At 37.5% G+C, this 14,421-nt stretch overlaps 1 protein-coding gene across 3 annotated transcripts in view; it reads left to right on the top strand.

Moving 5' to 3' along the window:
• TAF1B (TATA-box binding protein associated factor, RNA polymerase I subunit B) overlaps positions 1 to 14,421 on the top strand; it is a 66,453-nt gene that overhangs the window by 20,287 nt on the left and 31,745 nt on the right. For all 3 annotated transcript variants that reach the window (XM_033125394.1, XM_033125395.1, XM_033125393.1), the window contains exon 8: positions 3,456 to 3,555. In XM_033125394.1, coding sequence (XP_032981285.1) covers positions 3,456 to 3,555 — 100 coding nt within the window. The remainder of the gene's footprint in view (positions 1 to 3,455; positions 3,556 to 14,421) is intronic.

Below are 14,421 nucleotides of genomic sequence, written 5' to 3'. Positions count from 1 at the left end.
CCTCTCTTCCTCCCCCATTCTCCTCCCTCTCCCTTCCTTTGCCCACCTTCCCCTCCTCCCTCTTTGCTCCCTCTGAGGGGAATTCTACAGTGCCTTCAAGGAGACTGCATCTAGTTACCTGGAGGGCTTTTATTTTGCTCTACGCACATACAAGTTTGGGAACTGAGCTTTATTGCTTGGAGTAATAGGAGAAGAAACTTTCACCACTGATCCTCTTTGCTTTTCTGGGAGAAAAAGCTCTAAGTCACAGGTTCTCAAAGTGTGGTCCCCTGATCAGCAGTATCACCTGGGAACTTGTTAGAAATGCTAACCTTTGGACCTATTCTAACATTCCGAATCACAAACCAATAATGCCTGGTAATCTCTGTTTTAATAAGCCCTCTCTCCAGGAGATTCCTCTGGATGCTAAAGTTTAAAACTACTACCAAACTTTGAAAGAATAGTTAAAGAACATTGATTTGAAGAGAATCCAGGATTAGCCTGGCCACAGTATCCATATGTGTTATACTGATCCTGCATGTCACTCCCCTGTTTCAATCCTTTAGCAGCATTCATAGTCCTTAGGATAAATCGATAAACCTTAAAATAGCCTTTGAAGGACCCTGCCAACCTAGCAATAACAATAATAAATAAAGATAGCCAACATATATTCATTTCACAAATGTTTATTGAATATTGACTGTATGCAGGTGTTATGTTAGTTTGGACCATTTAGATACAGCTGTGAACCATATAGAGCAAGTCCCTGCTCTCATGAAGTTCAAGACTAGAGTAGGAAACAGATGAGCAATACATAAATAAATATGAAACAGTGAAGTGCTGCGCAGAAGACTGAAATCGAATGATGTGACTGAGAATGATAGATGGCTACTTTAGATGGGTTATTAGGGAAGCCTCACTGTGGTGGAGTTGAGGCTGTGCTTGGAATGAAAATAGAGCTCGCCGGTGAATATCAGAAGTACTAGCATTCCGGGCAGAGGGAGGTGGCTCGTGCCAGGCCCTAAAGCAAGAGCAAGCACTGTATGATCAAGGGGCAGGAGACCAGTGCGACAGACGAAGCTTATTTGAAAGAGGAGGAGGATGAGGGCAGGGAGATAAAAAACGGGCCAGATGCAGGTCTTTGTAAGCCAGGTTAGGAGTTTGGATTTTTTTTAATGGAGGTATAATTCATATACAATGAAATTTACCCTTTTAAAATACAATTCAGTGGTTTGCAGTATATTCACAAGGTGGTGCAACCATTTTCTGTGTCTGTTTCCTCGACATATCCATCCTCCAGAAGGACACCCCATACTCATCAGGAGTGTGACGGTAAGCCCCTGGGAGATTTAGCAGGAGAGACGTGATCTGATCATTCCGGCAGCTGTGGGAAAGTGGATTCCAGGAAGGCAAGGTGGGAGCAGACAGACCAAGTGGGCTTTTGCTGGGAGATGGTGGCTCAGGTTAGGGTGGTGGTGATGAAATGAAAAGAGGTGAATGGCTTCAGGATATGTGTTGCAGGTCGACATGACTTCTCTCTAATGCAGCACTTCTTTTATTATCTGCAATGAAGAAACAATTTGTTAAATTTCCAATCTGTCACAGATTAAAACTTGTAAAAAACACAATAAAATTATAAATAGAGACTTTCCGGGGGACGTGGCTAGAGTAGCGGTCTGTTGGTCAGGAGGAACTTTTGGTCTGTGGCATCCCTCTGTCAGCTTCCAAAGACCCAGCCGTAATACTTAACAAGGGAAATAGATCATTCAGAACTTTGACTCAGTAGCTAGCTTTTGGAAAAGTATATATTTTTCTAAAAGAAAATTCAAAAAGAAAACAATAATTTGGAAAGAAGTTAAGAGCAGCATTACGTATAAATGGTGAAAATTGTTAAAACCCTAGATGCCCAAGACCTCTGTGCAGACATCTCTGCCTCCCCCGGGCAGAATTCCGGTTCCTTCCTCTGCTCCTGCAGCACTGTGTGTGCCTCTGTGGGGACACTGTGGCACCGTCTGTGCTGACACATCTCCAGGCAGTCGTCTGACCTGCTCGGGTCATGGTGGGAGCTCTTCATGTCTTACTCATCGCGGAACACCTGACACCTCATACGGTGCTGGCATACATACATTATCACATGGGGGCAGTGACTGGATAGATTGTGAGTCGTATTAATATGGACTACTAGAGAGTGGTAAAAGGGATAAGCATGTGCTGCATCCTATATACAAAATAATATTGAACCAAAAAAGTAGTTCTGAAATGATGTGAATACTGATTCTTATGTATAGATACTTTTATATAAATTAAAATAATGAAAACCTAAGTGAGGTGGTTTTCCCTGTAGGACTGTCCTAATGAACCCTATTTCATCATCAGCTTCATCAGACACCATTTTTACATAAAATATTTACTTTAATTCTCAACTTTCAGTAGACTAAAGGTTAAAGAAGTCACATTTTTCATTTGAAGTTTAATTTAATTTGAATATTGTTCTTTAACTGCTAGCTCTACCAACAACGATGACCGATGCAAACTGTTTTGTACACTAACTTATTCCTGTCTTGATCTTATTTTCCTTAACAATTTTCTTATTTACAAAATCTAACATACAGACATGTATATATAAATGGTACAGGTTGCGATACCCCCCAGTCCTCATTCTCTTCTTCCCTACTTTATTTTTCTCCTTACTATTTTTTTTTTTTTTTACCTAACATACTATGGATTTCATGTATTGGTTTTGTTTGCCATCTTTCTCTTTTCACTAGAATGTAAACTCCTTAGGAACACGAATATTTTCCTGTTTTGTTCACTGCTGTATCCCCACAGCCTAGAATAATGCTGGTGTATAGTACTCAATAAATTTCTGTTGAAGTAATTGTAAATAAATATGTATGTGTATTTATTTATGCACGTGTGCTATTTTCTTCAAACTCAATGATTTACTCAAAAAAATTTGATCACCTACTATGTACCAGACATTGGGATGGAGTGGTAAGCAAATGGGCAAGGTCCCTTCCCTTAAATGTTCTTCCGGCGACAAGCATGTACCATGCACTGTCATAGGTACTGGGGACAAAAGGGTAGACAGGGGAGGTGTCCTAACAACACAGGGGTCAAGGGAATTAAAGAAGTGATTCAAAAGCTGAGTAGGAGATAATCATGGAATGGGAGCTAGGGAGAGAAGGAATGCCGCATCGGCAAGGCTGGTGGAGGGTTGACTAAGAAGATACACACGTCTTAGAAGCAGTTCGTCTATGGAGCCAGAAACTGAAGAGATCATTAGATAATTGACTAATGATAATTTCTCCACACATGGGTACAGAGAATAATAGATGATTTTAGATTTGTCATCCTTAAAAATATAGCAACATGCTGATTCTTACTTTGTCTTTGAAATAACTTTTTAACTCTTTCATTTACTTTGTAAATCAGTACTTATCTCTTACTGAAATTCTTTCTTTCTAAAAATACAGATTTGTTGAAGAGGACCATATTCCGTACATAAATGCTTTTCAACATTTTCCAGAAGAGATGAAATTATATGGACGTGACAAAGGAATCTTTGCTATAGAGGTAAGTTATTTCTTTTTTACTTTGCAGTCACTCATAAGATACAAGAGTACTGTAGTGATTTATATTCCTTGCCTGACTTCTTAATTTAATGTTGGAGTTTTTTTTAAATGTCATCTAGTTTTTGTTCTATCCAAATATGGACCATTAGTCATAACTTAATGAAGAGTAGAGTTACTATTTTTTATTTTCCTTGTGTGGCTTCTTGTAATCCTTTAGGTTATCCTCAAAATATAGCTACAGTGTGAAGTACACACCTTACAGTACAAATAGGTATATTGTTGAGACTAAACTTTAAAAGCTTTATATAAGGACCTTTAAATAATTTCAAATTTTCTAAAAAATGTTTTTTGTTGTTATTTGTACACTATGTTGCTTTGGAGAAAATAAAGTTATTACCTTGTTTCAAGAGACACTATTTTAAGTCCATTGCTTTTGTTAGTCTTTCAGATGTCTCCAGTGGACGGGCTTCTGTCCTTTAATTATGAGTCTTTATCACTATTTATAGTACTCAAATGTTGACTGCCCTTTGTCATCAGAAGGTTGTCAGTATACTAAATGTTAATATTAAAGTTTATCCACCATTTGCCCACTTGAGGAGTGATTTTCATAGGCCTTCCTAATCTTCACGACCTTCACATTGTTTGCAGTTTAAGTGGAGAGACACTTGTGATCCTTACTAAACCCCTGCATAAGTATGGTTCACTTTATCCCAATTTTACAGTGAGCAGACCCCTCAGAAAGGTAGGGCGATTTGCCAAGGTGATGCAGTTGGTAATCTTAGACTTGGCACTACCATGCTTTAGGCCTTTGGCACATTGTATCACCTTTGCTCTGTTTGCCTGCTACTCTGCCCTCCTCTTCACTCTAGTTCTTCAGAACATTTAAATAGGTGCTATGGAAATACAACAATATAGTGTGCTAATTTTGAAGCATTGAGCCAGAAGGAAATGAATGGTTGGAAATGCAGATAAATAAGCTTGTAACATATCGTAACATTTTACATCTGAGGTTGTAAATATTGGCAGCACTTTATTGAATTAGAATGTTGGTCACTATGAATGATTTGTAGAGAACATTCGATGTTTAAACCGGAAATGGCTCCACATTCAGAACAACTTGTGTCAGAGTAGTTCCTCTAGATTTAGAGAACAGAAAGCAAGCTTGGATGTGGGTTCCCAGGGCTGCTTCCTCATAATCACCATTTAGTTCACACCCAGGAGAGATCAGGTGAGTTCCAAATGCGTTTTGGACAAGGAAGCACAAGGAAGGAGTGTAGAGCTGCAGCTACCACTGATCTGGAAAAAACAAAAACGAAATAATAGTAGTGGTAGTGCTTATTACGTACCAGGCCCTGTTTTAAATACTTTAGAAGCTCATTTATTATTCATACCAACCCTAGGAAGTACATAGTATTATTACTACCCCATCTTACAGACAAGGAAACAGACACAGATAGATTAGGTAATTTGCCTGATATTCTCACTGTGAACATAGTCCAGCGTGGCCAAGGCAGTCTTAGTTTGGAAGGAGATGAAAAATAGGGACCATACCACGCCGTGAGGATTGGGTGAGGGGAGTGGGGCAGGAATCAGTGAGGGCAGGAAGTGGGAGTAGGTTACTGAGGCAAAAAAGGGGCTCCAAACTGGTTAAGGAAACCAAGAGATGGCCCTATGGCAGAGATGGCAACCAGAACCAGAAAGCATGGGATAGAGGGTCCTACTGGAGGGGGTTCCAGGCCAGTAGTGACAGTGAGGCAGCAAGTACATGTGTCCTGGCAGGAGGCACAGCTGGCTAGCTAGAGCAGCCTTCTTGAAGGGTGAACCTTCATATAATAAAAAGGCAGCTTAGCCTATTTCTCAGCTTGGGCAGAATTATGATCGTTTCATTAAAGGACTAGACACACAGAGGACACATCTTGCTTTTCCAGCCAGCACTCCAGACCCCAGCTAATTTGTCAGAGATGTGGTGGAACTGGCATAATATCGGGGAGGTAAATACTGACGTATAAGGTACACCTAACACCTTAGGAGCCCTGTTCATGTCTGGGAAGCGAATAACAAGGTCTTAGTTTCAGAACTAGCCTGGACTCAAGGTTGATTGGTTTTTCATCTTTTTTAATGGCATCTCATGCTCAATGAGACAGGAAGTGTGGACTTCCTGGGCATTCCTTGGACTCTGCTGATGCTACCCTGAAACTGTCACATAGAAGGAGATTTTCTGTTGTTGTTGTTTTTGTTATTTTAATGATTTAAAAACCCGTATGATACATTAATTAGTAATTCTAAATTTAGCTGCTAAAAATTGTTTATGGCTAGTCATCTGAACCTTGTTTAAATATTCTGCTGAAAGGAAAAGACGGTTGGTTCAATAATTCCAGGTGTGTATTTTTATATTTGTTCAGTTTTCCTAGAGGGGCCAATGGAACCGAGTTATCATTTTTGCATTAGTTACCAGCTTAGTCTTGGTTAATAAAAAAAATTCTGTGTTTCCTCTCTCTCCCTTCCTTCTTTTCTCCCCTCCTTCTCTCTCCCTTTCTCCCTCTTCTCTCAATTCCGAGTATATTCTTTATTTTACATCCTAACTGACTGGGGTTTAACCTAATTTCTCGAAGCCATTCACCATTCAAGTTACATTGATTTTTGTTTGGTTGAGCTATTTGTACTTTTTTCTGGTGCCTAAAATTATTATTTAGCTGTCTTTAACAAATTGTAAGCTTCTCAGGAATATACACCAGAATCTTTTCTATAGAATCATGGAATATTAAAGCTGGAGGGAATTTAGACATCACTTAGCCCACTTTTCTTATTTTTCCAATAAGGAAACTGGCCTAAGAAGAAAAGTGATTTGGGAATACATATAGCTCTACTTCATTAGGGTTCTAATGAGGATTATTTGAGATAATATATTCACGATGCAGGCATATTGCAGATATTCAAATGGTAATAGCCTCCCTTCCAGGGTTCTGGATGGGAAAACTTTTCATCTAAGGTAGGGATTAAGAGTGTAATCAGGCTGCTTGGAGGAGAAAAATGTGTCATTTTTGGAAAATAAAGTTTTCATTTTAAAAGTTTGTTAAAAAAAAAAAAAAACCTTTGAATTGTGCCCATTTCTTATTTTTCTCAAAGTAGTTTTCAGGAAGTCCACGGATATGACTCTTGCATTTCATTATGATATTTTATAATTTTGGTTATCAGAAATTCAGCTTCTTGGAGAGGATAGTTTTTCCTGGGTTCATTTATATGCTTGGGATGTATAACTACCTTTTGAGTTAAGGAATTTGGTTTCACTTTATGCATACTCACATAGACACTCAAGTTTCACTCTGTAAAAATCATTATTTAAAAAACATATTCTCTGTATCCTTTCGAGTAGTAATGGATCCAGTTGTTGCCAGATGTTTAAATAACTGCAGCAGTGACATGTTGTGTGCAGAATCGAGACTGTCACTATAATAGCCAACGCAGCTCCTATTTCCCAGAAGCCTAGTGTAAGCTTTTAGTTCAGGTTTGCACTGCCTTCCTCTGCGCAGTGTGGTTAAGAAGAGCCTGTAACTATTACAGTCGCATTTGTTTCTAGTGATGATGTAGGGTTTCAGCCTGAAATATTATGTTCTCAGTATTGCATTAAATCTAAACTGTTCTCTGCCCCTCCTAAGTTTTTACAACTTGAGACAAGTTTTGTAATATTGGTAATATTTCTTGTTCTGACATCGACCTTGTCTCATATTAATGTAGCTACTCCAACTTTTCTTTTTTATTAATGTTTGCAAAGTATATCTATTTCCAATCTTTTATATTTAATCTGTCTGTGCCTTTATGTTTAAAATGTGTATTTGATAAATACACATTTTGTAGATAAGTCTTGATTTTAATCCAATCTGATAATCTCTGCCTTTTAATTAAAGTCTTTAGACCATTTACATTTGATATAATCATAAATATGGTTGGGTTTAAATCTACCATCTTGCTATTATCTGTCCCATTTAGTCTTTATTCCACTTTTCCTCTTTTTCTGCCTTCTTTTGAATTAAGATTTTTTTATTCCATTTAATCTTCATTATTGGTTTGTTAATTATACTTCTTTTTTTTTTTCCTTAAGATTTTTTATTGGGGAAGGGGAACAAGACTTTATTGGGGAACAGTGTGTACTTCTAGGACTTTTTTCCAAGTCAAGTTGTTGTCCTTTCAGTCTTAGTTGTGGAGGGCGCAGCTCAGCTCCAGGTCCAGTTGCCATTGCTAGTTGCAGGGGGCGCAACCCACCATCCCTTGTGGGGGTCGAACCGGCAACCTTATGGTTGAGAGGACGCTCTCCAACCAACTGAGCCATCTGGGAGCTCAGCTCAAGGTGCCATGTTCAATCTTAGTTGCAGGGGGCGGAGACGACCATCCCTTGCGGGACTCGAGGAGTTGAACCAGCAACCTTGTGGTTGAGAGCCCACTGACCCAAGTGGGAATCGAACCGGCAGCCTTCGGAGTTAGGAGCATGGAGCTCTAACCACCTGAGCCACCGGGCCAGCCCTATACTTCTATTTTTAAGATGTTGCTCTAGAATTTACAATATTCATCTTTAACTTACTACAGCCTATCTTAAATGATAATACACTAGTAAATGTACAGTGTAAGAACCTTGCAACAATATACTTCCACTTTCCTCCTCCCAGCCTTTAGTAGCAAACATTTTACTTTTACCTTGTTATAAATCCCACGGTGCATTGGGATTCTTTTTGCTTTAAGAGGTCATCTGTCTTTTTAAGAAATTAAAATGAGGAAAACTACTCACGTATTTGCTATTTCTGGCACTCTTCCTGTCTAAAAAACATCTTTTAACATTTCTTATAGTACAGATCTGGCAATAAATTCTTTTGGCATTTCTTGATCTAAAAAAAGTCTTTATTTTGCCTTCATTTTTGAAAAGACATTTTCGCTAGTAGTATATAGAATTCTAGATTTGTACTTTCAGCACTTTAAGATGTTCGTTTTCTTCAGGTGTCGTTGCTTTCTTAAGATGTCGTTCATTTTCTTCAGCTGTCGTTGCTGATTTCTTTCTGTTTTTTTTTCGTTATTTTTTTTCAGGTTGAGGTATAATTGAGGTATATTTCACAAAACTGTGAGATATATAAAGTGTATGTTGTATTGATTTGATATATGTATGTATTATGAAAGGATTCCCCCCGTTGAGTTAACACTTCATCCCCTCACATATTTATTTATTTATTTAGAACATTTAAATTCTACTCTCTTTGCAAATTTCAATTATACAACCGTGTCTTCAACTAAAGTCACCATGTTTTACATTAGATCTTCAGACCTTATTTATCTGATAGCTGAAAGTTTGTACCCTTTTACTAGTATCTCCCTATTTCCCCCACCCACAGCGCCCCCAGCATCCGGCAACCATTTTTCTACTCTCTGTTTCTATGAGTTTCATTTTTGTTTTACATTTCACATATAAGTGATAGCACGCAGTATTTGTCCTTCTCTGTCAGTCTTATTTCTCTTAGCATAATTCCCTCATGTTCCATCCATATCATCATAAATGGCAGAATTTGCTTTCTTCTCATATCTTCTTCTATTCATTCATCTGTTGACAGATGCTTAGGTTGTTTCCATGTTTTGGCTATTGTGAAAAATGCTGCCGTGAACATGAAATGCAGATACATCTTTGAGATCCTGTTTTCGTTTCCTTTGGATGTATACCCAGAAGTGGGAGTGCTGGATCGTATGGTAGTTTGATTTTTAATTTTTTGAGAACCTCCATACCATTTTCCATAGTGGCCGCACCAAGTTACATTCCCACCACAAATGCACAAGGGTTCCTTTTTGCACATCTTCACCAACAGCTATGTCTTGTCTTTTTGATAATAGCCATCTAACAGGTGTGAGGTGATAGCTCATTGTGGTTTTGATGTGCGTTTTCCTGATGATTAGTGATGTTGAGTACATTGTCATGTACCTTTTGGCCATCTGTATGTCTTCTTTGGAAAAATGTCTGTTCAGTTCCTCTGACCATTTTTTAACCAGGTTGTTTGTTTTTGCTATTAAGGTGTGTGAGTTCTTTATATATTTTGGTCATTACCCCTTATCAGATGTAGGATTTGCAAATATTTTTTCCCATTCTGTAGGTTGCCTTTTCATTTTGTTAATGGTTTCCTTTACAGTGCAGAAGTTTTTAGTTTGATGTAATTCCATTTGTTTATTTTTGCTTTTGGTGTCAAATACAAAACAATGATGGTGAAGACTAGTGTCAAGCAGCTTACCTCCTGTGTTTTCTTCTAGGGGTTTTATGGTTTCAAGTCTTAAAATTTAAGTCTTGAATACATTTTGAGTTGATTTTTGTATATAGTATAATGGTCCAGTTTCATTCTTTGCATGCGACTGTTCAGTTTTCCCAACACTATTTATTGAAGAGACTGTCCTTTGCCCATTGTATATTCTTGGCACCTTTGATGTAAATTAATTGGCTATCATGTGTACATTTATTTCTGGACTCTCTATTCTGTTCCATTGACCGATGTGTCTATTTTTATGCCTATACTATACTGTTTTGATTATTGAAGCTTTGTAATATAGTTTGAAATTGGGAAGTTTGATGCCTCCAGCTTTGTTCTTCTTTCTCAAGATTGCTTTAGCTTTTTGGGGTCTTTTGTGGCTCCACACAAATTTTAGAATTTTTTTTTTTCTGTGAAAAAGATCATTGGTATTTTGATAGGGATTGCATTGAATCTAGATTGCTCCGGCTAGTATGGACATTTTAACGATATTAATTCTTCCAATCCATGAGCACAGACTATCTTTCTATTTATTTGTGTCTTTTTAAAATTCTTTCTTCAGTACCTTATAGTTTTCAGTGTCCAGAGCTTTCACCTCTTTGGTTAAATTTATTCTTAAATATTTTATTCTTTTTGATGCAATTGTAAATGGTATTGTTTTTTTAAATTTATCTTTCTGATAGTGTAGTGTTAGTGTAGAGAAACACAACTGATTTTCATATATCGATTTTGTATCCTGAAATTTTACTGAATTTATTATTTGTAACAGTTTTTTTGTGGAGTCTTTAGGGTTTTATATATGTAATTTTATGTCATCTGCAAATAGAGAGAGTTTTCTCTCTTCCTTTCTGTTTTGGATGCCTTTTCTTTCTTTTGCCTACTTGTTCTCACTAAGACTTACAGTGCTCTGCTGAATAAAAGTGGTGAGAATGAGCATCCTTGTCTCATGCCAAATCTTAAAGGAAAAGCTTTCAGTTCTTCACCGTTGAGTATGATGTTAGCTGTGGGCTTGTCATTTATAGGCCTGCTTGATTTCTGATGAGAAATCAGTCTGCTGTCAATCTTATCTTTGCTGTTTTCTATGTAATGTATCTTTTTTGTCTGTAGCTATTTTTAAAGATTTTTCTCTTTATCACAGTTTTTCATTAATTGGATTGTGACATGCCTTGGCATAATTTTCTTTATGTTTCTTCTGCTTGGGATTCATTGACCTTAGGTCTATAGGAGTATAGTTTTCATCAAATTTGGAAATTTTTCATCCATTATTTTTTCAAATATTTTTTTCTGTCCTTTAATTTCGTTTTTCTGGGATACCAATTACATGTTAGACCACTTGATATTGTCCCACAGCTCACTAAGACTCGTGTTCTTTTATTTTTCTTTTATTTCTTTTTGTCTTCTTTCTCAGTGTGTTTTTTGGGATAATTTCTATGGTCGTGTCTTCAGATTCACTGATGTTTACTTCTTGAGTGTCCAATCTGCTGTTAAGCCCATCTAGTGTATTTTTTCATTTCAGAGTTTGAATTTTTCATTTCTAGAAGTTCCATTTTAGTCTTGTTTTTTCCATTTCCCTTATTATATTTGTTTTCATTTATATCTTTGAGTATATTGACAATACTTATAATACCCTCTTTCCCCGAAAATAAGACCTAGCCAGACAATCAGCTCTAATGCGTCTTTTGGAGCAAAAATTAATATAAGACCCTGTCTGATATTATATTATATTATATAAGACCTGGTCTTATAGTAACATAAGACCAGGTCTTACATTAATTTTTGCTCCAAAAGATGCATTAGAACTGATTGTCTGGCTAGGTCTTATTTTTGGGGAAACGTGGTAGACAGCTGAAGGGTCTCATCTACTAATTCCATCGTCTCTGTTGTTTCTGAGTCTCTTTGTGTTGATTGGTTTATCTCTTAGGTATGTGTCATATTTTCCTATTTCTTTGCATGCCTGGTAATTTTTTATTGTATGCAGACATTGTAAATTTTATGTTGTCGGATACTGGATTTTTGTTCTGGTGTATAATTAGATAACTTGGAGATCAGTTTGATTGTTTCGAAGCTTGTTTTTAAGCTATTTTATGGCTGGTCCAGGGCCTTTATTCTGGCACTAACTTAGTTCCTTAGACCCTCCCCTTAGACCACTGAGACTTGTCTTTGCAGAAGACTCTACCCAATGCCCCTGTTATTATGAAGTCTCTCCACTCCGGATGGTGCCTGTTTGAGCTCTGGGAATTGTTTTCAGTCATTGAAAAAAATCCAATGATTTTTATCCCCTCCCTCAGGTTTTTTCTCACACATGCACAGATTGGTACTCAGCCAAAGGCTTGACAGGACCCCTTTTTAGATCTCTGGAATTCTCTTTCTTTGCAGCTTTATCGTCACTGGTATTCTGCCTGCAAATTATAGCCACCTCAGCTTCCGGAAGCTCCAGTATTTGTCTCCTCAATTCAGCAAGTCTCACTCCCTGTACTGCAGCTTGAAAACTGCCTCTAGGCAGTAAACTGAGGCCATTTGTTTCTCTTCTCTAAAGTGTCATAGTTCTGTGCTTCCTGCTGTCCAGTGCCTGTATCTGTTATTTTATACATATTTTTTCTAGTTCTCTGTTTACAGTGGGAGGTCAATTCACATAGTAGTTAATCCTTCATGGGCAGAAGCAGAAGTATTCCAAATACTAATTTTTAGACATTTAGAAGTAGAGTCAATATTCAGATGTTTTTAAGTAACTTACTTAAACAGCTGTTTCTTAAATCCTAAAAGTATCTCATTGCCCATTCGTTCTTGGATTTTTTTAAAAACTACTATCTCTATTCATGAATATGGTCAATAGTCTGATCTTTGCTTTAAAAATTCTCCCCAACTGGACCATGTTATTGGAAGATCATGGTTATAAGCTTTTGCTTACATGAAATACTTTTCACAGTAATAATTTATTTTGACTTTTCTTTTCCCCCACCCCCCCAGTTTTTAAGCCATTGTTTTCTCAGTCTAATTGTAGGGCACAGCTCCCTGGCCCATGCTGGTGTTATGAGCCCTGCCCCCCACCCCGGCTGAGGCAGTCGGTCGCTGGTCGTTGGTCATTGGTTGGCTGCTCACAGCAGCTCATGGCAGCTCTCGTCAGCTGCCGGCCACTCACGCCGACGGCCGGCCACTGTCAGCCACACACTGGCTACCTGCCAGTGCAGCCCACAGCAGCTCACACCGAGCTCAGCTATTCACGGCAGCCAGCTCCAGGGAGAGCCGTTGTTCACAGTCTTAGCTGTAGAGGGCACAGCTCACTGGCCCATGTGGGAATCAAACCGGCGACCTCGGTGTTAGGAGCACGCTCCAACCGCCTGAGCCACCAGGCTGCCCTGACTATTTTTAAGTTACTCTTGAGTAAGGAGACAGGGGTAAAATAGGTGAGTAGTTTGTTATAGAGTTGTTGGTACAAAGTATAAGTATAAAAAATAATACTAGATTATGCTTTGGTAACAATAACCATTATACTTCGTCTTTTTCACTTATATCTTGGAGAATTTTTTTAAGTAAACTTTTTATTTTGGAAAAATTTTAGAGTTACAGAAAAGTTGCAAAAATACAAAAAATACAAAAAAGTACAAAGAACACCTGTATAACCTTTGCCCAGATTCAATTATCGTTAACATTGCATCCCATTTGTGCTATCCTCTCTATGTATGTATGTATGCATGTATCTGTATCTATCTATGAAATTCTATTTCTAAATCATTGAAGGTAAGTTACCTCTATCATTACCCCTAAATATTTCTGTATTTATTTTCTAAGAATAGGAATATTTTCTTATATAATTGCAATTTACTTGTTAACTTACTACTTTTCTAAGAGCTACACAATGTAGATAGGCCACAATTTACTTAACTAGTTCTCTATTGATGGAGTTTTGTGTTTGGGGATAAAAGGTAAAGAAGGCAGCTAGGTAATGTAAATACATAGCAAACGAAACTAGAAACAATCTAAATGTCTGTCTACAGGAAAATGGATAAGGTGTGACCTAGTCAGACAATGAATGGTATATTAAACAATTATGAAAATGAATGAGCTACAGTCACAAGCCACATGAATGAATCTAAGAAACATTCTATTGCATGTAAAAGGTGAGACTCAGAAAGTTATACAATATGATACCATTTTTCTTAAGGTCAAAAGAATCTAAAATAAAGATACTTATTTAGGTATATTAATGTGCGTATAAAACTATGTTTAAAATGTGAGTTTGTGATGAGCACAGTGCAGAATCCTGATCACTTCTGGAGGGGAAGGTAGAGGGTGGAATAGGGGTGGAGAGTACGCTGCTGGCTGCAGTGCTGTGGCGATGTTCCCGTTCTTCAGTCAGGTAGTAGATTCACAGGTATTCATTTTATTATGAATTCATTACTCATTCATTTATATGCTTCGTAGCTTGCAGATATATCACATATATTTTTTGTATTTTTCAAGATTTTAAAGGCAGTTAGAGGATGCTCTCTAAAAAGAATTTCTGGAACAAAGGAGAAAAAGGCAATATGTAATACATGGGCTTATTTGTATGTATCTTGTATTCCCAATTATTCTTTGAGAGTAGGGACCATATTTAA

This window comes from Rhinolophus ferrumequinum, chromosome 13 (genome assembly GCF_004115265.2).
Source record: "Rhinolophus ferrumequinum isolate MPI-CBG mRhiFer1 chromosome 13, mRhiFer1_v1.p, whole genome shotgun sequence".
NCBI classification, from domain to species: Eukaryota; Metazoa; Chordata; class Mammalia; order Chiroptera; family Rhinolophidae; genus Rhinolophus; species Rhinolophus ferrumequinum.
The sequence above is the reverse complement of the archived record's forward strand: the minus strand, read 5'-3'. Positions and strand labels throughout refer to the sequence as shown.